The sequence below is a fragment of the Elephas maximus genome, chromosome 21 (assembly GCF_024166365.1).
Source record: "Elephas maximus indicus isolate mEleMax1 chromosome 21, mEleMax1 primary haplotype, whole genome shotgun sequence".
NCBI classification, from domain to species: domain Eukaryota; kingdom Metazoa; phylum Chordata; class Mammalia; order Proboscidea; family Elephantidae; genus Elephas; species Elephas maximus.
Genome location: NC_064839.1, coordinates 60,318,029 through 60,341,777, shown reverse-complemented (window position 1 = coordinate 60,341,777; position 23,749 = coordinate 60,318,029). Strand labels below are relative to the sequence as shown.

The window sequence follows — 23,749 nt, the reverse complement described above, 5'->3', positions numbered from 1 at the left end:
TGGTGCTCCTGGGCACAGTGAAGTGGGCGTCTAGGTGTTTCACTTAGCGTAGAGAGCACGTGCTCCTTGTCACCACACTACCTCCCAGCCAGCCAGAGTGGCCTACTAGGATCCTCTTGTGCCTGTGGACCCTGAACCCAAACAAAACCAAACCCATTGCCGGTGCGCTGATTCCTACTCATGGTGACCCTGTAAGACAGAATAGAGCTGCCCCATAGGGTTTCCAAGGAGCACCTGGTAGATTCGAACTGCCTACCTTTGGTTAGTAGCCGAGCTCTTAACCACTGCACCACTAGGGCTCCGTGGACCCTGAAGAACTAGTGTAATGCAAGTTTCTAAAAACTACATTCCTTTTTAAATTCACAGGGGACCCAAAGAAGAGTCATTGTTAATAATTCTATAAAGCAAAAAAAAAAAAAAAAAAATCATTCCTTAGTTGTTGAGAAAGTTCAGATTATTTAATATTTGAATTGTGTGGTATCATTAGCTCTTAGATTTTTTTTTTTTTCCTTAAAAGTTTAGCAGATTTTGGTTTTCGTCCTTTAGCTTCCTTTGCTGCTAAGTGTAAATGGTTCTCTGTACGTGTATACCCGTGTGTGTGTCAGTGTTGGGCTCTGGCTAACACTGTTTCTCCTTGTCAGGCAACACAGCACTTCTCCTCATACTGTGCATTCAGCATTCCTTTCCTGAGCCCAGTAAATTGTATCTCGACTTCATCCTGGCCATCCTGGCCCTGGAGCTGATCTGTTCCCTGACATGTCTGCTCATTTACACAGGTGAGAATTACAACAGAGCTGTCTTTATAAATAGATCTTTAACTGCTTCATTTCCTTCCAGTTTGAAGCTTAGCCCATTATCTTAGGGACAGGGACATTTTTCTTTGGAGCTGAGAACCTGTTTAGCACCGGTGTCTCCCCCTCCTAACCACATCCAGACTTCTCTAATTTCTAACCAACGGAAAGATAAAACCACCAGTGAGTTCCATTTCTAAATTTCTGTCATCAACAAATTTTTGTCAACCAAAGTGAAGTCTTTTTGTTAAAAAACAAACAAAAGAAAAGTTTTGCCTCCCCAGAGGCAGCTGAGGTTTATAAAATGAAAACAAAAAAATCAGTAAATAAATAAATTATACACACAAGCTTGTGTTTAGCCCAAGCTTGCTTTGGGTGAAGCATTTTGCAACTCACTTCTTACGTTTAGGACTGCCTGAGGGTTGTGTTTCTCTCTCTCACACAAAACCTTCAGTGGTGAAACTAAAGTAGGCTTCAGATACATTAACATGAAAAATCGTACGGAAGGATACGTTAACAGAAAAAAATCCGACCCTGGAGAGATTTAGATTTAATTCCTTCTACACTATAAACACGCAATAAAACCTGCCTGTAATAGCACCTAACTTGGTAGCATTGAGTCGATAGTTGTTTTGTGACAATAAAATGCCTCATAAATCCAGATGACCATCTTGAACGAGGTTCTTTTTCTAGTTATCGAGAAAGAAGTCACAGGGGTCTTAGTTTGTGTTTCCTTTTGCGTATTTTTTGTGTATCTCCTTGTGGCCAGAGAAGGATATTAAGGTTATGGAATGGACCGAGTAGTTTGTCCACTTTGAATAAATATGACTGATTTCTCATTCTTAATTGACTTTTATAATTCTGTACTTATCAGCTAACAATTAGCAAAATTAGGTAGAGAATTCAAAAAAATTAAAGAATTAACTTTATAGAAAAGAATGAGGCTTTATTTTAAAGTAACTAGTTGTTTAGTACATAGGAAACTGCCCGGTACTTCAACAAAGTGACCCATATGTCGGGAACAAACTATCTTGTTGAGACCAATTCTTTTCTATGACATACTATGTGTCAGTTGCTGTAAATTGGGATTAGAGTTTAGATTGAACATGTATTCATTTAGTATGTTACTTTATAGTATTTGTACAATTCTTATTTATCGCAAGGGGTGCAAGCCTTCAGTAAAAAATACCAGGTGGATAACTTTTTTTTTTTTTGGTCATGCTTTAAGTGAAAGTTTACAATTCAAGTCAGTTTCTCATACAAAAATTTATACACATATTGTTACGTGACCTAGTTGCTCTCCCTATGATATGACAGCACACTCCTCTTCTTGAGGTGGTAATTTTTTAAAAGTACTTCGTGTAGTACCTATATAAAGCTCTGTGACACGGAAGGAGGTGACAGCTGTATTCCAAAGATCATGCAGATGCCATCATGTAAATCAGAGGAAATTTATATGGTTAAAATGTACTCCAAGATTCATTCCTCTAGGATGCATTCTAGTCTTTCTAAAGGATTTACTTTAGCATTTAATAATTCATAATACTATGAAATAAGATGGGTCCAGTTTAAAACAAAAAGACAAAAACCTGAGTCCATTTAAAAAGAGGCAAAGGGAGCAGATGTTCCAAGAGTCCTGAGAGGAACGGATTTTTATATTTGGGCACAAACGTATTCGTTACATGACACCCAAACTTGAACAGAAAAAGAATTTTCCCTTAACATATAGCGTTTATATTAATCTTTTGTCTTCCTATATTAGAAAGAATTGCTTTGGTCCATAGAGAATCTATTTACGTTTATTTTAAAATATTTTATTTGAATACAATGCACTATTAAATATTGTCTTTTAAAATCTCACATTGATGTGCTCCTTAATTTAAGAAGACCTGACAATTGGTAATTCGGGCTTGCAAACTAAATTGGAATGATTTACATAAGAAAGATTTACATTTTTTGCAATTATTTTAAGCTAGTGCAGGGTTCCTACAAATACTGAATTTTTGTGGAGGGTTTAAGTGTAACTTTTTTCTCCACAGTCGCGATAACATGCTTACTTTTTAAATTATAGTGTGCCTTTAAATGTACCATTGGGTCTGGCAGGAGAGAATTTAGAGAGTAACTTCTAGGGACAAGTGTTGCTTTGTTCATTGTGTCACAAATAATTTAAGGCTGGTTTTCCGACACAGGCATTTATCTTGCTTCTCTTTACCAAAAAAAAAAAAAAAAGATTTTAAAAGATAGCTAGTGTTAGTAATGTTGGTGGTAGTTCTTAGGACATGATTCTTTGATACAATGATTCTAACTTAAACTGGACCAATTTATTTGCGTTGTAAGCGGTTGACCTCTACAGCTAACCAAAGTGAACTCTTCTCACGGAAATTGCGTGTATACTTCTAGAGGGAAGAACTAGGAGAAATAACAGTTCGATGATAATAAATTTGATTAGTTCTCCATTGATTTAAAAATCAACAAATAAATCAATAAATGATTGCTACCTCCTTATGAGCTGTCTAGCAGCTGGTCACGCTGACCTGAAGTTGTCAGAGCTTCAGCACAGAATGAAAGAAAATGTAAATAGTGAGCAAAACCACCTGTCCTGTTTGGTATTTTGATGGTCTCGCATGCATGCTTTCCTTGGCTTATATGGAAAGAACAAGTGGAAGATTCTTGTTCCTTGTGGTGTGTATCGGTGTTACTGCCTGACCTGGGATCTGAAAAATACTGAGTTCATCCAATTTAATATATTTTAAAAATTGCAAAGATGAGTCTGAAAGGTTGACATTTTTATATTATTGGACTATGGGTATGTCTTTTATTTCTGACTCTTTACTTGTACTTTAATACCACATAACTGTTATTCTCTTTCCAGTCCCAGAAATTTCTATGTCTAAGAGATTAATATGTGCTAAATTTCTTCATTTACTTAGCAATTATTACGTGGAAGATACCATTTTAGGGAGATAATATGTGAACATAAACAACTCATGTTGGATTCACCAGCAGCTCTCATATGACAGTCATTTCTCAGCCTCATCTTCCTTCAACCTCTCAGTGACATTTGACACTTGATCTGGGACTCTCCACTTTCCTGTTTTCACCTCCTACCTCACTGGCTGCTCCATCTTAATGCTAAGTAGAGAGGCCTGGCACATAGTAGGCTTGGCAGTGTTTGAGTGAATTGTTGTTGTTAGGTGCTGACTTGTAGCAACCCTATGTCCAACAGAATGAAACACTGCCCAGTCCTGTGCCATCCTCACAATCATTGTTATGCTTGAGCCAACTGTCGCAGCCACTGTGTCAGTCCATCTCATTGAAGTCTTCCTCTTTTTCACTGACTCTCTACTTTATCAAGCATGACGTCCTTCTCCAGGGACTGGTCCCTCCTGATAAAATGTCCAAAGTTGCTATGGTATGTACCTGTTTATTCACTTTATGAAGCAACTTTATATTTGAAAAAAAAAAAAGCCAATTAATGTAGTTCGAACAATTGAAAACAGAACATTTTCCATAATTAGATAATCCGACTAATAATAATTTTATTATTTTAGTGAAAATTCATAAATTTAATAAAGCTAAACCGAAGCCTGATGTACTTGAAGAAGAAAAAATCTATGCTTACCCCAACAATATTAACTCGGAGACTGGATTCAGGTAAGGTTTCAGGTGGGGAGTAAAAGAAGATTGGAGAAAGAGAATGAAAAGTTTCCCCCTTCCCCCAGAAATCTAGAAACCATTCTAATGCTTGGCGTTTATGACTGTGCTTATGTACAGTTTGATTTGTTTACTTCCTTTTAGCTGTGGTGAAACAAAGTCTAAAACAGTGTATCTGACAGAAAGTAAGATTAACCTTCTACTTCAACTCTCAGAAGCTTTTGACACAGTTAATTAAGCCTTCCTTCTTGAAACCCTTTTTTTTGGTAGGCTTTTATACTATACTCTCCTGGGTTTTGTCCTTTGATGACCCTTTCTTCTCTGACTGAGCTTCCAAATTGTAGAGTACCAGAGGACCTGCCCTCTCTCTGCCCTCTACCTGATTTTATCCACAGTCTCTCCCTAGGTGACTTCTGTGGATTTAAATGTCATCCATATCTATTGAAGAGTTTGGGGATAAAAAACTCACAAAAAGTAATATAAATACAAAACTTGAGGCAGTTATGAAAGCCAGGGAAAATAGAAGGTTGTACATGAGAGGAGGTGGAGGGTAGTGAGAAGTGAGACACGGGACTGCGGTTTTTCATTGTGAACATTGTGTAGTTAGGAATAGTTGACTGTTTTTTTTTTTTTTTTTTAACTTTGTATGAGAATTAAGTGGTTATAGATAAATAAATAGATCACATAAATACACTGATGGCTCTCAAAAGCGAATCTTCAGCCCTGACTTTTCCCCCAGGGTCTAGACGTACGTATCTGGCAGTCTCACTAGCTGTCTCATCTCCACTTGGCTGCGTAAAATAGATCTCTCAACCTTAACGTGTTAAACAGACCTCTCCCTACCCCCATCCCTCTCCTCCTCTGTCTTAGTAAGTGGCATCACCATCCAGTGGTTGCTCACACCAGAAAGGTAGGCATCATCTTTGACTCCTGTTTCCCTCACCCCATACCTACTCACCCCAGGTAGTCCATCAGCAAGTCCAATTGGGTCTGTCTGTACAATATATCCCAAATCTAGTCACCGCTCACCATCTCTTCCCTGGATGTATAAGAGTCTCCGTACCAGTATCCCTGCTCTATCTTAGCCCCCTTCAGTTCTCCACGTAACAGTACATATACCAGTGGCCTCTACTTTGCCAAATCCAGTGAACTGACTCTCAGTCTGTGTATTTGCCCTCTCAATGACATTGGATGTAGTTAACCACTGCCTTTTTTGTGAAACTGCTCTTCCTGGCTCTTTGAGACTCTTTCAGTTTTGTTCCTGTCTCACCTGTCTCTCTTTTTTTAGTCTCCTCTTCTCCTTCTCGATTTCTAAAACTTGTTAGCCCCAAAGCTCAGGCCTAGGAGTTTTTTTCTTCTTTGTCTATACTATGTCCGTGGTTGTCCCCATCCAGCCGTTGGGTTTAAATAATTTGGAGCCCAATTTACTCATTACATCATCTGAATTAGATGCCAGGTTACGAGGGATTAAAGTCAGCAAGTGTTTTTTACAGGCTTGAGAAATTGACTCTGTCAATACTGATATACTAGTAAAAAAAGAAAACTATAGATGAAAAAGGGATCACTTTTTAAAGTTGAAATAAACATAGTTCAGTTTATCAGCATTTAGTAATGAGTCGTTTTTGAATTGGCTCTTAGGAAGTTTAACTGTTGTTAGACACAGGTAGAAAGTCGTAGTTAATTAGAAAGCCAGCTCTCTCAATAATGTTGACTGTGAGGAAGCATGCTGATTTTCATTACAATGTGAGATGTAAATAATAAGAGACAAATCCAAGATTCCTCATCTTGGAATGATTATTTCTGTCCCAAAGTCTGATCTGATGATTGTTCCAGAATCCTTTACCACTGGCTTCTTGAGGCTGGATTATACTCTCTTTGACTCTTACCATGTACAGAACTCATAGAAAGCTGGAGGTGTGCTTAGTGGATTTTTGGCATTTAATATATATATATATATATATTTTTTTGTCAGCTTTCACCATCATGATCTATATTTTTATTTAGTTTACTCTTTTTTTCTTCATCCCATTCTTAATACAGGTATTCCCGGACTTAAGACCTGTTTCAGTTACTACAAACCACTTAACGACCATGTCACTCTCTCTTTTTTTTTTTTTTTTGTATCTCATTGTTAGTAACATGTACTACATAAAATGTTGCTGTGTGTAATATGCTGATGTTATCGTTTTCAGATGTTTACTTGCACATGTTCAATTTTATGATTTATCGTTCAAAACACTGCCACATAGCAGGCTATGGCCTGATTTACAATGAAATCGATGTCAGCGCTGGGAGTCATAATAGAAAGTTGGGCAATGTTTAACTCTCATGACATATAACAGTTGAACTGTGCGTGCTCCCAACGGCTGTTAGGACTCCAAATTCATTGTTATGATACTAAGTACAACTTCGTTCCTCATGAGCACAATTAAATGTTCTGGAATTCCCATTCTTCACAATGTTACCCATAATTTTTTATGATCCACACAGTCAAATGCCTTTGCATAGTCAATAAAACACAGGTAAACGTCTTTTTGATATTATTTGCTTTCAGCCAAGATTCATCTGACATCAGCAGTGATATCCCTCATTCCATGTCCTCTTCTGAATCTGGCTTGAATTTCTGGTAGTTCCCTGTTGATATACTGCTGCAGCCAAATTTGAATTATCTTCAGCAAAATTTTACTTGTGTGTGATATTAATGATATCTTTTAGTAATTTCCACATTCTGTTGGGTCACTTTTCTTTGGAATGGGCACAGATATGGATTTCTTCCAGTCAGTTGGCCGTGTCTTTTCTTTCTTTCCTGTCTTTTCAGTGAACTTTTGCTTTCTTCAAGTCATCCCACAACTTGACTGGTCTTTGGTCATTAATGTTCAATGTGTTGAATCTGCTCTTGAGATGGTCTCCAAATTCAGGTGGGTATACTCAAGGTTGTATTTTGGCTCTCTTTTTTCAGCTGCAACTTGAACTTGCATATGAACAGTTGATAGTCTCTTCTGCAGCTGACCCTGTCCCTGTTCTGACTGATGGTTTTCAGCTTCTCCATTGTCTCTTTCCACAGAAGTAGTCTATTTGATCCCTGTGTATTCCATCTGGTGAGATCTATGTGTATAGTGACTGTTTATATTGTTGAAAAATGGTATTTGCAATGAATAAGTCATTGGACTTGCAAAATTCTATCAAGCAATCTCCAGTGTTGTTTCTGTCTGTATTTTCCAACTACCAATGCTTCTTTCTTTCCAACTTTTGCATTCCAATCACCAGTAATTACCAGTGCATCTTGATTGCATGTTTGATCAATTTCAGACTCCAGAAGTTGGTAAAAGCCTTCAGTTTCTTCGTCTTTGACCTTATTGGGTTGTGTGTAAATTTGAATGATAGTCATATTAATTGGTCTTCCCTGTTGGTGTATGGCTATTATCCTATCACTGACAGCATTGTGCTTCAGGATAGATCTTGAAATCTCCTTTTCGAAGGTGAATGTGATGCCATTGCTCTTCAATTTGTCATTCCTGGCATAGTAGAACATAGAATTGTCCGATTCAGAATGACCAATACCAGTCCATTTCAGCACACTAATGCCTAGGATATTGATATTTATGCATTCCATTTCATTTTTGACAACTTCAGTTTTCCTAGACTCATACTTTGTGCTTTCCATGTTCTGATAATTAATGGCTGTTTGCAGCTGTTTCTTCTTATTTTGAGTCATGCCTCATCAGCACATGCAGGTCCGGAAAGCTTGACTTCATCCTCATCATTAAGGTCGACTTTACTTTGAGGAGGCAGCTCTTATCCAGTTGTTTTTTGAGTGCTTTCAAACCTGAGGGGCTCATCTTCTGGCACTGTATCAGACAGTATTCCACTGCTGTTCATAAGATTTTCATTGGCCAATTTTTTCAGAAGTATACTGCCCAGTCCTTCTTCCTAGTCTGTCCTAGTCTGGAAGCTCCACTGAAGCCTGTCCACCATGGTGACTCTGCTGGTATTTGAAATACTGGTGATATAGCTTCCAGCATCACAGCAAGACCATTCCTATAGCTTGATCTTATTCATCATTTCATACCATAAGAACATCCTTTTTAATTTGAAGCCGAGTTGTTCAGGTTTCTCTGACTGTAACATCTGTACCACTTATATGCCCAAAAATATATCAAAAGAAGTCATGCCAGTAAAAGTTGTAATATAAAAAAGAAGTGAGGAGGGCTCTAGAGATGAATATAAAGGTGAAGATCATTAGGGCCTATGATAATGTAAAGAAAGTTGGTGAAATACCATGTGAGGAATGACTGTCTCATTCAGCGGTTTTGACAATCATTAAGGATAAGAATAGGATTTTGAAGGCAGCTAAAGGAGGTATTGGCATAAAATCACCAATTTAACAATGAAGAGGCAGGGACCAATCCACGAGATGGAGAAGCTGTTGATGATTTGGATAGAAGACCAAATCCAGAAGAGGATTCCTGTGAGTTTATTGACAATTCAAATGAAAGCATGCAGCGCTTTTGAAAACCTGCAGGAACAGCAAGGAGAAGATTACCTGCAAGCTCTTTAATGCCAGCAAAGGTTGGTTTCATCACTTCAAATGCAGAGTTGGATTACATACCATGAGTATAACTGGAGGAGCAGAAGTGCAGACATAGAAGCTGCGGAAAAATTTAATGATGAGCTGGATGAGATACTAAAAGATGAAAACTATCTACCAGAATGGATTTTCAACCTGGATGAAACAGGCTTGTTTCACAGAGAAGCGAAGTTGATGCCTGATTTCAAGGCATTTAAAGACAACCATGCTGCTGGTTGGAGAAAATGCTGCTGGGTTTAAGTTAAAACCTTTTCTTATTTACCATTTGTCATGGATTGAATCGTGTTCCCCACAAGTACGTGTATCAACTTGACAAGGTCATGATCCCCAGTATTGTCTGATTGTCTACCATTTTGTCATCTGATGTGGTTTCCCTGTGTATTGTAAACCTGTCACTGTGATGGCAATGAGATGAATTATTGGCAGTTATATTGATGAAATCTACAACATTAGATAGTGTCTTAAGCCAGTTTCTTTGGAAACGATGTATGCTTTTTAAAAAGCTTGTTGTAGTCAGAGTCATCTTTTTTATGATAGATCATCACTTGACTTGATTATTCTATGAGCCTTGTCTTGCTATTTATATTGATCACTTAGATTCAAGTTTTTATTTATTTATTTATTTATTTTTTAGTTTCTCATACAAAAATTTATACACACATGTTATGTGACCCTAGTTGTCATCCCTATAATGTGACAGCACGTTCCTCCTTTCTACCCCGGATTTCCCATGTCCGTTCAATCAGCTCCTGTCCTTTTCTGCCTTCTTACCTCGCCTCTGGACAGGAGCAGCCCATTTAGCCTCATGTATCTACTTGAGCTGAGAAGCACACCCTTCACGAGTATCATTGTATGTCTTATAGTCCAGTCTAGTCTTTGTCTGAAGAGTTGGCTTCTGGAGTGGTTTTAGTTTTGGGCTAACAGAGAGTCCGGGGGCTTAGATTCAATTATCGTACTCTAGCAAATTAGAATGCTGCTTAAAAAAAGTGATAATGGTCTTTTTAAAGCATTAAGAGTTGTATAATTTTTTTCTTAATTTCAAATTGAAATTTTTAAATTTGTTTTAAGAGTGGAAATTACTAACATAGGTCATGAAAGAACCTCATTTTGGAAAATTTCCAAGACAAAAAGTAACAAATACAACTTACTGCACTGAAAATTAGTGTGGACCCATTTGCAAAGAGATTAATGAGTATTGGTGAATATGTGTAACCCATTCATATCTTGATTATTTGCAGGACTATTTCGAGCCTAGAAGAAATTGTTGAAAAGCAAGGAGACATAATAGTATACCTGAAGCGACACAATGCACTGTTGAGTAAGCGGTTATTGGCCTTCACTTCCTCTGACCTAGGCTCTCAGCCAGGTGGAATGTGAGATGCTCAAAGTCATCACAGCAATTGCAAGGAGAACCCAGAGAAATTTGGACCAACTGACTACCTGGCAAGCTGCCATAGGGCATTGTAGCTTTTGCTGAATAACATTTTACAATTTATGTTAGAAACCTGAATTTGGTTCTCACCTGTGTGGCTGTTTAGTGTGTAGGACCTGTGAATCATTTGAAAGGCACTTTGTAGAAACCTTATTAACTTGAAGAAAGTATCTGTTTTGTACATTTTGAAACGATTTTAACTCCTTGGTTTGTCTTAGAGTCGGAGATACAGTTTAAACGTTTCTATGGCCAACACTTCTTCCACATGACTTTAAGACCCATTGCCATCGAGTTAATTCTGATTAAGGGTGACCCCATGTTTTAGAACCCTGTAATAAGCTGGCTAATTACGGAGGAAGTCTGACATGACGGTCTATTTCGAACAGGGTTTTGATCAATTCAGTTCTTTCCACTTCTGAAGCAATGAGAGAAGTCATTATTTTGTATGGTTAATGTGTTTATTTCCACAGAACCTTATCATGTATATGCTTATGTGTATTGGATGACAGCTTGGTCCAGGTAGTTCTTCTAGAGAATGTCCTCGCTGTAGGACTAAGGGTCTCATTAGGCGATTTACTATGTGAACTCCTACAGTTTTCCATTCTCCAGAAATAAAATATGATTCCTGATGTTAGACTGAACAGTGCTGCCTGTTACGTTGGCAACACCTTCCGTTGGCAATAGCTGCAGAATTCAAAGAAGAATTTACAACTTTGTCTTTCTTTTTGCCCTTCTTCAAGAAGTTGTTGTGTTTTCAGTATTGACTTTACATTTGTTGGATCAGTAAGTTCAGTTATAGGAAAAGGAATATTATGATTTTAAATCTGTCTAAAAGGAGCCCTGGTGACACAAGAGTTAACCACTTGGCTGTTAGCCAAAAGGTTGGTGGTTCAAACCCACCCACTGGCTCTGTGGGAGAAAGACCTGGCTATCTGCTTCCATAAAGATTGAAGCTTAGAAAACCCTTCAGTACATGTGACAGTTCACTCTGACATGTGGAATTGCTTATGAGTCAAAAATTGACTCGGGGACACCCAACAACAAAAAAGAAAAAAAAAGACACCTTTTTCAATAGGAATAAAATATATCCATTTAGTAAAGGTATTAAATATATCAAGTTCTCTGGATAAAGTGAAGTAAATATTTTTATGGGTAAATGGCATTATCTCTCCAGTGTTCTAGTGTGCCACTTTTTATTTGCCGTCAGCACCTTTACGTGCTGCCTTAGACATACTTTTGGTTGAAGGCTTAGTATGGGAGAAGGGATATTTTAATTATGTAGGTGTTAACCTTTTTTGGCCATTAGCCAAATACTCAGCATTTGATTTGAAAGAGTTTTCTGCTAAGGTAAAGCTGATTGCACGTCACCTGCCGGTGACACAGCTGAATCCCCAAAATCACAACTTTCACAAGCTAAATTCAGGTGGTATCCAAGTTTCCTGACTTCTCTCTCCTTCCCTCCCTCCCTCTTTTTCTTCCTTCTTTTCTTCCTCTCTTCCTTTCTCTGTAATACATTCATCTTAAAGCCATTACCTTCTCTGGAATCTGTTTCTGTGTTCCAGAAGAGCCTGTAGACTTTGCCTTCAGCTATTTCTCTTCTCAAAAGGAGAACACTGGTGGTAGGTGATTCATTCTGATTTATTTTGAAATTCAGTTTGCATCTGTAATCAGTTTCTAAGCTTTATGGGATGAACTTTGGTTTACAGAGAAAAGTTGTTAAGTTAGGATACTTGGGTGCTGATGTGAGATAATCACCCATACTTATTTCTAAACTCAATAATGAACATTTCTAAAAATAAGTGAAAATCAAACTAAGGATCAGAACTAGGAAACAGCAAATGGATAAAACAGGCATTTAACTGTTAGGCATTTCATACACTAGGCAAGCACCGTGCTTTCCCTGTGGTGCAAAAATTAATAAGACAGACTCTGGCCTGTGGCTTATATTCTAAGGAAGGAGAGGTGCAGGATTTCTAGGCTCCGTGGAAAGTGAACTAATGGTAGTAAGCCCAAGGTACTATGGGCACTCCAGGTCAAAGAGTACCCTAGTGGGTGGAGAGTTTTAGATATTCCAGGCAAATTAATGAGAAGCAAGGCAAAAAGACTACAAAGGATTGTAAGCAGTATGTGTAGCTTGAAACAAAAGTGTGAGGCAGGACACCAGCGGAGAGGCGGACAGGGTCAGATGTTTGAGGGCCTTGATGCTATGCTGAGGAGCCTGGGCTTTATCCTGTTGGTAATAGGACCCATTGAAGGGTTTCAAGCAAGGGGGTGACAGAGTCAGCTTTTGTTTTAGGAGGATCAGATTGCAGTACAATGTGGAGGAAAGATGGGAACCAGAAAGATATGCCCCTAAACTGCAGCGGGTGTAGTAATATTTTTATTATAAATATGTGTGTGTGTGTGTATATATATATATATATATAGTGTTAATTTTGAGATTTTATTCAAATGGCAATAGCATCATGGCTTATTATAAACTTCTAAGTTCGTTTTTTTTAAATTGGTAATATTGAAAAGTACAGAGAAGAAAAAAAATATTTGAGACCCCACTACCAGGGATTATACCAATTTATACTGCTTGTTGTTCTTTACACTCACCAATCATGGCTGTTATCAGTCTCTTTAATCGTAGCTTGTCTGATGTATTAAAAAAAAAGTCATTGTACTAATGAAGTTGAGCATTTTTTTCCCCCATAGTTTTCAGCTTTTCATAAATCCTTTGTGATGTGTATATTCAAATCCTTTGCTTTTTATTCTCCTGGAATATTTTTCTTTCTTAACAAATGTAATCTTTTTTTATAGGTATATTAAGGATAGTCCTCAGTTTGTATATGTTGGAAATATTTCCTCATTTGTTTTGGGTTCTTTTTGCAATTGACTCCTCAAACACTGCAATCCAGAATCTACCTCCCGCAGCACTGGTGAAAAAGTTCACACCAATGAGTCCCTAAATGCAACATAAGATGTCGTCTTGTCATGTGAGAGCCACCAGTGACTTGAGTGGATTTTAATACCAGGCTTCTGCTATAGACCCCTTTCTTTCTACCAGGAATTCAAATCAGAGTTTTATTTGAATCAAGTTAACTCTTTCTCCTTTTTTATTGCCCCCCCACCCCCATTTCTCCTAAGGAAACCTGTAGCATTGTTTTTTTTTTTTGAATAAATGACATACATGTATATGGAGCAACATGAAACTGTCTTGACTATATTAAGTGAAAAGGGCAGGTTGTTGAATAATATTTATATATATAATGTCAGACATTCCCTTTAGGTTAAAAAATGAAGTGTGTGTGTGTGTGTGTGTGTGCGTGGGCATGTAAATTGACAGGAATTGATCCATAAAAATATAAGACAAACCTAGCAGTAGTTTACACTGGAAAGGGTATGTGACTGGAATAAGAGAATGAAAGGAGGAGAGGTGGAACAAGGGGAAGAAAATAAAATCAAAGGACTTTGGGCTTTTTATTCTGCTTCTGTATTATTTTTTTACAGTGACTATTATTTTCTAATAAAGAAATGTTCAACATGTATTAAATTAAAAAATTCAAGTTACAACTCAGTACATTTAGTACAGCTTTTTAAAATAATAAATGGCAGACATACGAAGGAAAACCTGGTATTTGTGAGGAAAGATGGTGGATGAATGGGATATTCAAATTTACTGTTGCTTCCTCCTGCAACTCCACTAAAATGGTAGTAGAGGATTTTTTAAGGCATAAATTCACAATGACCAGAGAATAGAAGAGACAACTGTAAAAAATGTAGAAATTATAAAGCAGCAGAGCACCCCATAGCATTGCCATAAATCCAAAAACTAAACCCACTGCCATCGAGTTGATTCTGACTTGTAGCGACTCTATAGTTTCCAAGGAATAGCAGGTGGATTTGAACTGCTGACCTTAACCACTGTGCCAGCAGGGCCCCTCCTGCTCAAAGTGTGGTCTTTGGTCTGTGCTGATCTGAAAACTACTACCAGTCCATGAGGGGATAAGGACCTGTGCCAGAATGTAAATCATCGTTGTTACTAAGCATTGCTCATCCCACTACCACTGTCATCGAGTCGATTCCGACTCATAGCAACCCTATAGGATGGAGTAGAACTGCCCCGTAGAGCTTCCAAGGAGCACCTGGTGGATTTGAACTGCCAAACTTTTTGGTTAGCAGCCATAGCACTTAACCACTACGCCACCAGGGTTTCCAAGCATTGCTTAGACCAGGTTTTTTTTTTTTTTTTCCATACATTTTCTCAGTGAAGGAAGCAGTGTGTTGGTTTACATTCTGATGCAAACACCTTACCCTCTTGAGGACTGATAACGAATAGGATATTGGCTACTTTGAGTAGCACTGATCCATATAAACCATTCATAGGTCCTCTCCTCATACTCTCTCTTGAATGCACTTCTATCTGGCTTTTGACTACATGGCTCCAATGAAAATACTGTTGTCAAAGTCAGCAGAAACTTTCACATTGTAAGCCAATTCTCAGCCCTCGTTGTCACTCCACTGTTGATATCCTTTCTTGGCTTGGCTTCCAGGTCACCACAATCGTTTGGTTTTCTTCCTATCTTATTGGTGACTTCTTCTCATTATCCTTTGCTGTTTCCTCTTTTTCTATATCCCTTTTAAAAATTCAGTAAAATTTACTGTTTTGGTACACAGTTCTGTGGCTTGTGAAAAATGCACAGATAAAGTCATATAACCAGTAATACAGTTGTAATGGGTTAACACTTGGGGATACTGGGAAAAGGTGAATGTATTTTGTGTGAGACTGTGGCATGTATACACCACCTGGAGGGTGGAACTCTTAGGACTCCTGACAGGCGTGCTGTGACCACCATTGGGCTGTGAATGAAGGTCCAAACTAAGGGGGCATTTCTTCAGGAACGTTTCACTCTTCAGGTCCTGTCCAGTGAGAAAGGAATACACCTGAAGTTCTCAAGGGGTGACTAGGAAGTAGATGGGATGTGAGAATTCATCAAAACTGAAAACAGTCTTTGCTTTGCCTTGCAATTCTACCAATCCTATAAAAACATGAATAACTTGAACAAATACTCAAAGTTTATACAAAGGTGTTCTCTTTAGCACTGGTTTGAACTTCAAAAAATTGGAAACATTTGAAATGACTATTCTCAGTATTGGCTGAATAAACCACTACGTACATGTTACATACAATATAGAAAGGAATATCAAATAGGTTTTAAAGAAGGCAGCACCAATGCATTAATATAGAAAGAAGTATATTGTAGTATGAAAAAAGTGAGTTTCGATATTAAATTCTCTTCCTACTCATTCTTCGCTGTAGTCTCAGCTATTTCCCTGGACCACTGGTCCACAGCACTGAGAATTTTATATTTTAGAAAACCGATATGGTACATAGATTATGTGTTAACATCTTCAGGAGGGTCTGGAAAAATCATTTCCTTCTTAATTAACACAATGATATTTATTCAGTAGAATGTGGAATACCAGTTGAGATGTTTCAACAAACAGATACAGCACTGGAGGCGCTCACTCGTCTATGGCAAGAAATCCGGGAGACAGCCACCTGGCCAACCAACTGGAGAAGATCCATATTTGTGCCCATTCCAAAGAAAGGTGATTGAACACAGAATGCCAAAGTTATTGAGCAATATCATTAATATCACACGCAAGTAAAATTTTGCTGAAGACGGTTCAAAAACGGTTGCAGGAGTACATAGACAGGGAACTCCCAAAAATTCAAGCCAGTTTCAGAAGAGGACGTGGAATGAGGATTATCATTGCTGATGGCAGATGGATCTTGGTTGAAAGCAGAGAATGCCAGAAAGATGTTTACCTGTGGCTTACTGACTATGCAAAGGCATTCGGCTGTGTGGATCATAACAAATTACCGATAACAGTGCAAAGAATGGGAATTCCAGAATACTTAATTGAGCTCATGCAAAACCTGTACATAGAACAAGAGGCAGTCTTTAGAAAAAGAGGACACTGCATGGTTTAAAATCAGGAAAGGTGTGCGTCAGGGTTGTACCCTTTCACCATACTTATTTAATCTGTATGCTGAGCAAATAATCTGAGAAGCTGGACTATAAGAAGAAGAATGCAGCATTAAGATTAGAGGAAGACTCATTAACAACCTGCGCTATCCAGATGACACAACCTTGCTTGCTGGAAGTGAAGAGGACTTGAAGCACTTACTGATGAAGATCAAAGACTACAGCCTTTAGTATGGATTACATCTCAAATTAAACCAGAATCCTTACAACCGGACCAATAAGCAACATCTTGATAAATGGAGAAAATATTGAAGTTGTGAAGGATTTCATTTTACTTGGATCCACAATCAAAGCCCATGGCAGCAATAGTCAACAAACCAAAGGACTTATTGCATTGGCAAATCTGCTGCAAAAGACCTCTCTAAAGTGTTGAAAAGCAAGAATGTCATTTTGAGGACTAAGGTACGCCTCACCCAAGCCATGCTATTTTCAATTGCCTCATCTGCATGCAAAAACTGGACAATGAATAAGGAAGACCAAAGAGGAATTTATGCCTTTGAATCATGATCTTGGTGAAAAATATTAAATATACCAGGGGCTACCAGAAGAAAGAACAAATCTGTCTTGGAAGAAGTACAGCCAGAGTGCTCCTTGGAAGTAAGGATGGAGAGATTTTATCAGGAGGGACCAGTTCCTGGAGAAGGACATTATGCTTAGTAAGGTAGAGGGTCATCGAAAAAGAGGAAGAACCTTGATGAGACAGATTGACACAGTGATTGCGACAATGGACTCAAACAACGATTATGAGAAAGGCAGGGGACTGTTCTGTTGTACATAGGGTCACTATTAGTTGGAACTGACTGAACGGCACCTAACAATAACCACTGAATGTCTGTGTATTCAAACTAAATGGGAAGTTAAAAAGATACGTAAACATCACCATATCTTCTGACGTTTTGCCACCAAATCCACCTTGTACCAAGTTTATAAAAACCTTTTTTTTAGTGCATTTTGGGTTTCAGACTTGATGGTAAGGCCTTGTTGGCTCTGCAGGTAGGATACCGTGTGACCTGGGTACCAGCATCTACGAGGCCCCTGCATCCTGCCTCTGCTCACATAGGTCCAATCATTATCTACTCTGATTCAGAACGCTTCCAGGTTTCCCAGATCCTTCACCGGGCTCACAGGGCCCCTTACTGCCTGTCCCTCACCCACTTTTCCAGCTTCATTTAGCACCAAGAGCATCAGCCCCAGTCTTGCCTTCCACTTTCTCCAGGTTGAGCTCCCTCTGGCCCCAGGCCCTCTCGTCCTCTGATCAGTTTTCTTCATTAACTCCTCTTTTCTTCAGATCTCACCCTCACTCCCGTAACCCAATTCCATGGTACAACATCTGGCACTTGCCCTTTGTAACACTTAATGACAGTTGTAATTTTTGGTGAGGTCCAGGTCTGCTCCACTAACCACTATGTGTAAGATTTAAGTTTTAAAATTAATAGAGATACTCAGGTTTGTCATGCATAAACTCAGTTTATTGCAAGGTAGACATGGCAAGGCACCCTAGTGAGACCTCGCAACAATTATTGTTAATCTGACAGGAAAAATTTATCTTGATTTAATGCTTTTTTCCCTGATGATGAGTTTAAGAATTTGTCCATTTGTTAATTTGTATTTCTTTCATGAATTGTCTGGAGGGCTCTCTTTTTTCTTTAACTTTTCTCCCACTTTTCTTACCACTTTTTAAGACATGTATTTGCAACTATACGCAACTGTCTACTGGGCGCATCCACTTGGATTTCTAACTGGCATCTCCAGATTCTCAGGTCCAAGGTAGAAATCTTGATTTCTTCTCAGCCCCCACTCCCAGGAACTTGTCCTTCTCCATTCTTTTCCATTCAATCAATGGTACCTACATTCTCTTAATGACTAAGACAAAAACCTAGGAGGTATATTTGATTTACTACTTCTCGTAGCCAGTGCATCTGTGCATCTCATTGTCTTCCCTTCAGACTAAGTCCCTGAATTCTGATATAACCCCTCCTCCTCCCCCCACAGACATATATACCTGGGAACACCTTTTCTGGGTTACTTGGCTGTGGTCCCTCCCCCAAGATTGTCCCTCCCCTTCAGAATCACGGTGTGGGATATTTTGGGTGGAGTCTGTTTGGCTTCAGGGTCCCTAGATAGGGTAAGTGGTTTGTCATCGGCTGTTAAACTAAAGATTGGTGATTGGAACCTACTCAGCTGCTCAACAGAAGAAAGGCCTGGAAAACTGCTTCAGTAAAGATTACAGCCAAGAAAACCCTATGGAGCAGTTCTATTCTGTAACACCTGGGGTCACCATGCATCAGAGTTGACTCTATTGCAATGGGTTTGTTCATTTTTTGGTTTGGCTTCATGTGAGTCCTGTTGAGATAGAAGATGGGTCGAGAGTACTGGCCAAGGGCACATTCTTAGGAAAAAGAAGTATGAAGGGACAGACAGGAAAAGCAGTCTGTCAAAAGAGAAGTAACGACAACTAAACAAGGTCAAGTTTCTGAGGGATCAAAACAAGTTAAAAAGGGACTGTTCAAAATAATATTAAGCCAGTAATAGAAACTGATTAAAGTTTAATATATGATTTGAAAATCGGGTTAACATTTTAACTAGGGAGTCAAAATGTTCCAAAGATAAGAAAACTTCCAAAAATTCTTATACCCCATCTTACTAACATTGCCTTGGAAAAGGACCCAGGGACAGTGTTTACATAATAACAATTTACCCTAAAACACAGCTTTCACCCTGACCCTGGAGCTCCTGTTGCTTGAAACTGACTGCACATAGATAATTCTTCAGAAGAGCCCAATGCCCAAGGCAAAACAGTCTTCACTAAGCTGCTTAGTAGGCTATTGTTTGACTTAAAGGTGACTTTAGGAAACCAGTCAGCTCAAGGCTCAAGGTTCAAAAGGACATCTAAGGGCAATGGCCTGGGTAAGTTATCCAACCTCCATGGACCCTGGATATCTGAATTCCAGGAGAATTAAAACTGTTTCTCAGAACTGAAAAAATGTTCATTGGACTCATAAACCAGATCACTGATGAATTGTGTTGACTTCAACTCATGGTGATCCCATGTACAACAGAATGAAACACTGCCTGATCCTGAGTCATCTTCACAATCACCGGCAAGTTTGTGTCTATCATTGTAGCTATTATGCCAGTCCATCTCACCGAGGGACTCCCTCACTTTCGCTGGTCCTCTACTTTGCCAAACATGTTTTCCTCCAGTGATTGATCCCTCCTGATGACATATCCAAAGCAAGGGAGTTGGACCATAAGGTTTTTTTTTTTTTTTTTAATTGTGCTTTAAGTGAAAGTTTACAAATCAAGTCATACAAAAACTTATATACATCTTGCTGTGTACTCCTAGGTGTTCTTCACCTAATGAGACAGCACACTCTTCCTCTCCACCCTGTATTCACTGTATCTATTCAACCAGCTCCTGTCCTCCTCTGCCTTCTCATCTCGCCTCCAGACAGGTGCTGCCCATGTATTCTCATGTGTCTACTTGGGCGAAGAAGCTCACTCCTCATCAGTATCATTTTCTGTCTTACAGTCTAGTCCAATCCCTGTCTGAAGAGTTGGCTTCGGGAATGGTTCCAGTCTTGGGATAACAGAAGGTCCGGGACTTTGACCTCTGGGGTCCCTCTAGTCTCAGTCAGACCATTAAGTCTGATCTTTTTGGACCACAAAGTTTTTATTGGCTAATTTTCAGAAGTAGATTACTAGACCTTTCTTCCTACTCTGTCTTAGTCTGAAAGCTCCACTGAAATCTGTCCACCATGGGTGGCCTTGCTGGTATATGAAATATTGATGGCACAGTATCACAGCAACACCTAAGCCACCACAGTATGATGAACCGACAGATGGGTGGTGGACTGATAATGATGCATTAGTAGAAATAATTTCAGCAGAGTGATAGGGGTAAAAGCCAGAATGCCTTACCTGTTAAAAACAAAATATGAAAAAAAAAAAGAAACCCTTGCCATCAAGTCAATTCAACTCATAGTAACCTTATAAAATTAATTAGCCCAAATCATGAAATCAAAGTGGAATAATGGATTTTTTTTCTGTTAATTTGCATCTCAGAAGGTTGGTAATTTCATCTCAATTCTGCTCTCCCACCTATTGGATAATTCCATTTAGCTATTGCCCCCGCCGTGTAGATGAAATGGTTGGAACTACAGAATTTCCCCACCTACAGGGTTTTGAGTCGAAGAAGGGTGGTGATTTCATCTTAAGAGTGAACCTGAATGTTTTCAGTTCCTGCAAACCGTAAGGTTCTCCACCTATTAACTGAAAGGTTGGCAGTTGAACTCACCCAAAAGCACCTAGGAAGATAGGCCTGGTGATCTGCTTTGGGAAATATCACAGCCTTGAAAACCTTATGGAGCAGTTCTACTCTGCACACATGGGGTCGCCATGAGTTGGGATGAATTTGTTGGCAGTTAACATCCACAACCACTTAGATATCAAAGGATGACTTCTTAATACAATGAATTTCATTATATTTACATATTTTTTTCAACAAAAATATATGATTTGGGCCCTGAGTTAAACAAACTCTAAAAAAAATAAAAAACTATGAGCAGCTTGGGAACTTTGAACACAGAAGGGATATTTGGTGATATTGGAGTTACATTTAATTTTTTAAATGTGATTATGATATTATGATTTTTAAAAGGTCTCATCATCTCTTAGAGGTAGATATTGATGGATTCATTAGGAAATGACCTAATGTCTGTGATTAGCTTCAAAATAATCTAGATTGAGAGTGGGGTTGTGTGGCGGAGGGGTGGGGAAAACCAGATGAAGAAGATTGGCCACATGTCAATGACTGTTGAAAATAAGTGATTCATGGGAGTTTATTATCCTATTCTCTTTGCTGTGTATGTGTTTGCAATTTCTGACTACTTTAAAAAATAAACAAGTATGGGAAAAAATAAGAATATATATAAATTACCCAATACTCAGAAATTGCCTGGAATTAATATCAACATTATTGCTATATGAACAGCATAGAAATAGTTTAAAAATAAATGTGCACACAATAAGAATCATAATTCCATCATTGGAAATATTCATATTCTAAAGTATGCCTATTCAGACATTTTTCTCTTTGGTAATACTTTAGCATAATTTGAGATTATATATTTTTTCACCTCCAACAATATGCAAATAGTATTCTTTTCCATCATAGCACCTTTATTATTTTTTTAATATTTTTTCTTTTACTGTGCTTTAAGTGAAAGTTTACAATTCAAGTCAGCTTTTCATACAAAAACTCATGCACAGATTTTTATGTGACCCTAGCTGCTCTCCCTACAATGCAACACCACACTCCTCTCCACCCTGTATTTCCTGTGCCCATTCAACCAGCTCACCGCCTTCTGCCTTCTCATGTCACCTCCGGACATGACTGGCCCACAATGGTCTCATGTGTCTACCTGAGCTAAGAAGCACACTCCTCACCAGTATCATTTTATGTCTTATAGTCCACTCCGATCTTTGTCTGAAGAGGTGTCTTCGGGAATGGTTTTAGTTTTTGGCTAACAGAGAGTCCAGGGATATGACCTCTGGGGTCCCTCCAGTCTCAGACCATTAAGTCTGGTCCTTTTACCAGAACTTGAAGTCTGCATCCCACTTATTGTCTGCTCCATCAGGGATTCACTGTTGTGTTCCCTGTCAGGACAGTAATTGGTGGTAGCCAGGCACCATCCTGAAGTAGAGAAAATATGTTTCTTTTGGTGTTTTTAGTTTTGGAATAGAGAAAATATATTTCTGGTGTTTTAGTATACCCGTATAAACTGTGATTAATTTCTAGTTTTTGAAACATAATTACTTGCTCTGAAATCTGTCTCATGATTGTTTTTATGAAGAAGAATAAGGTAATCAATTTTTAGTTGTTGATTAAACTATGTTCCTCTCCCAAGGAAGAAAAAACACACAAAACCAAGGTAGCTGAAGAAAGCTTAGATCCATCTTGTGACAGAAACCAGGACGGTGTGAATGGACTTGCAGGACTCCAAGATGACATGCAGAGACTTGCAGAACTTCAATAATAGATCACTTTATCATCATGTCTACCTCAAGGAAAAACCAACATTCCTGAAAAACTCTAAACCCTGACCTTACCCCTATAAAAACTTTCCAATTAGTCCTCTAGTTTAGACAGAATTTGAGAGAAATTTAGCCCTCTCTGTCTCTTGTATATTGGTATTCAATAAAGCCCTCTTGCTGCTTACCTCCTCCTGTCTCAGTATTGGCTTTGCAGCAGGAGGCACAAATCCGCAATTGGCAGTAACAATCTAGTTTTTCCGGCCTCAGGCTGATGGAGTCTCTGGTTTATGGGGCCTTTTCTGTCTCTTGGGATCATATTTTCCTTGACCCTTTGGTGTTCTTCATTCTCCTTTGCTCCACGTGGGTTGAGACCAACTGATGCTTCTCAGATGGCCGCTTCCTAGCTTTTAAGACCGCAGAGGCCACTCACCAAACTGGGATGCGGAACGTTTTCTTAATATACTTTTTTATGCCAGCTGACCTAGATAGCATCTTAATTTGTATAAAATGGATTTATCTAAATGTTATAAAAATAAAGCATTCTAGTTTAAAAAATGCATATCTAAAAAAATATAAAACGGTGTAGTAAGAAAGTAAAATCCTCTATATCCTCCTCGCTAGAAATAATGTTAGCTAATAAAACCAGTGAAATTATTTTTAAAAAACTTTTCATTTAAAAGAAATATTACCTAAAATAATTTTGGATTCATAGAAAAGTTGTAAGACCATACAAAGAATTCCTGTATACCGTTTATCCAGATTCCCCTAATGTTAACATATTACAGAACCATGGTACATTTGTAAAAACAAAGAAATTAACATTTGCACAATAGTATTAACTAACTACAGTTTTTACCTGGCATTCTAGTGTTTGCACTGAGGTGCAATGGATTGCTTTTGTGTGACTTTTCTCGCCATGATCTTCTAGTAACTTCCACCAAATTTTGGGGTGAGACCATGCTAATAAGGTATATGGAACCCTAACAAGGAGATTAGTCAGTTTTACCATCCCACTAGGCTTAAAATGAGCCATCTCAGAGGTGAGAGGGAGAGGATCTCACCACCACCAAGGAAGAAGACCCAAGAGCGGAGTGCATTCTATGACCAGGATTCCTGTGCTGAGAAGCTCCTGGAACCAGGAGACAGAAAGAGAGCTGTAACACTGAAGACAACGGTGAGAGGTGGTGGCAGAGAAACGGCGGTAGGAGAC

At 38.6% G+C, this 23,749-nt stretch overlaps 1 protein-coding gene across 6 annotated transcripts in view; it reads left to right on the top strand.

Moving 5' to 3' along the window:
* Positions 1-22,714, top strand: part of TMEM192 (transmembrane protein 192) — a 37,488-nt gene extending 14,774 nt beyond the window's left edge. Inside the window, exons 4-7 of one of the 6 annotated variants that reach the window (XM_049863915.1) lie at positions 642-776; positions 4,343-4,445; positions 10,272-10,351; positions 22,417-22,714. In XM_049863915.1, the coding sequence (XP_049719872.1) occupies positions 642-776; positions 4,343-4,445; positions 10,272-10,351; positions 22,417-22,541 (443 nt within the window). In that variant the 3' untranslated portion in view covers positions 22,542-22,714. Of the gene's footprint in view, positions 1-641; positions 777-4,342; positions 4,446-7,263; positions 10,034-10,271; positions 15,485-22,412 lie in introns of those variants that run through there. The other 5 variants (XM_049863917.1, XM_049863920.1, XM_049863919.1 and 2 more) reach the window with 5 other exon arrangements.
* Positions 22,715-23,749: the final 1,035 nt, after the last annotated feature.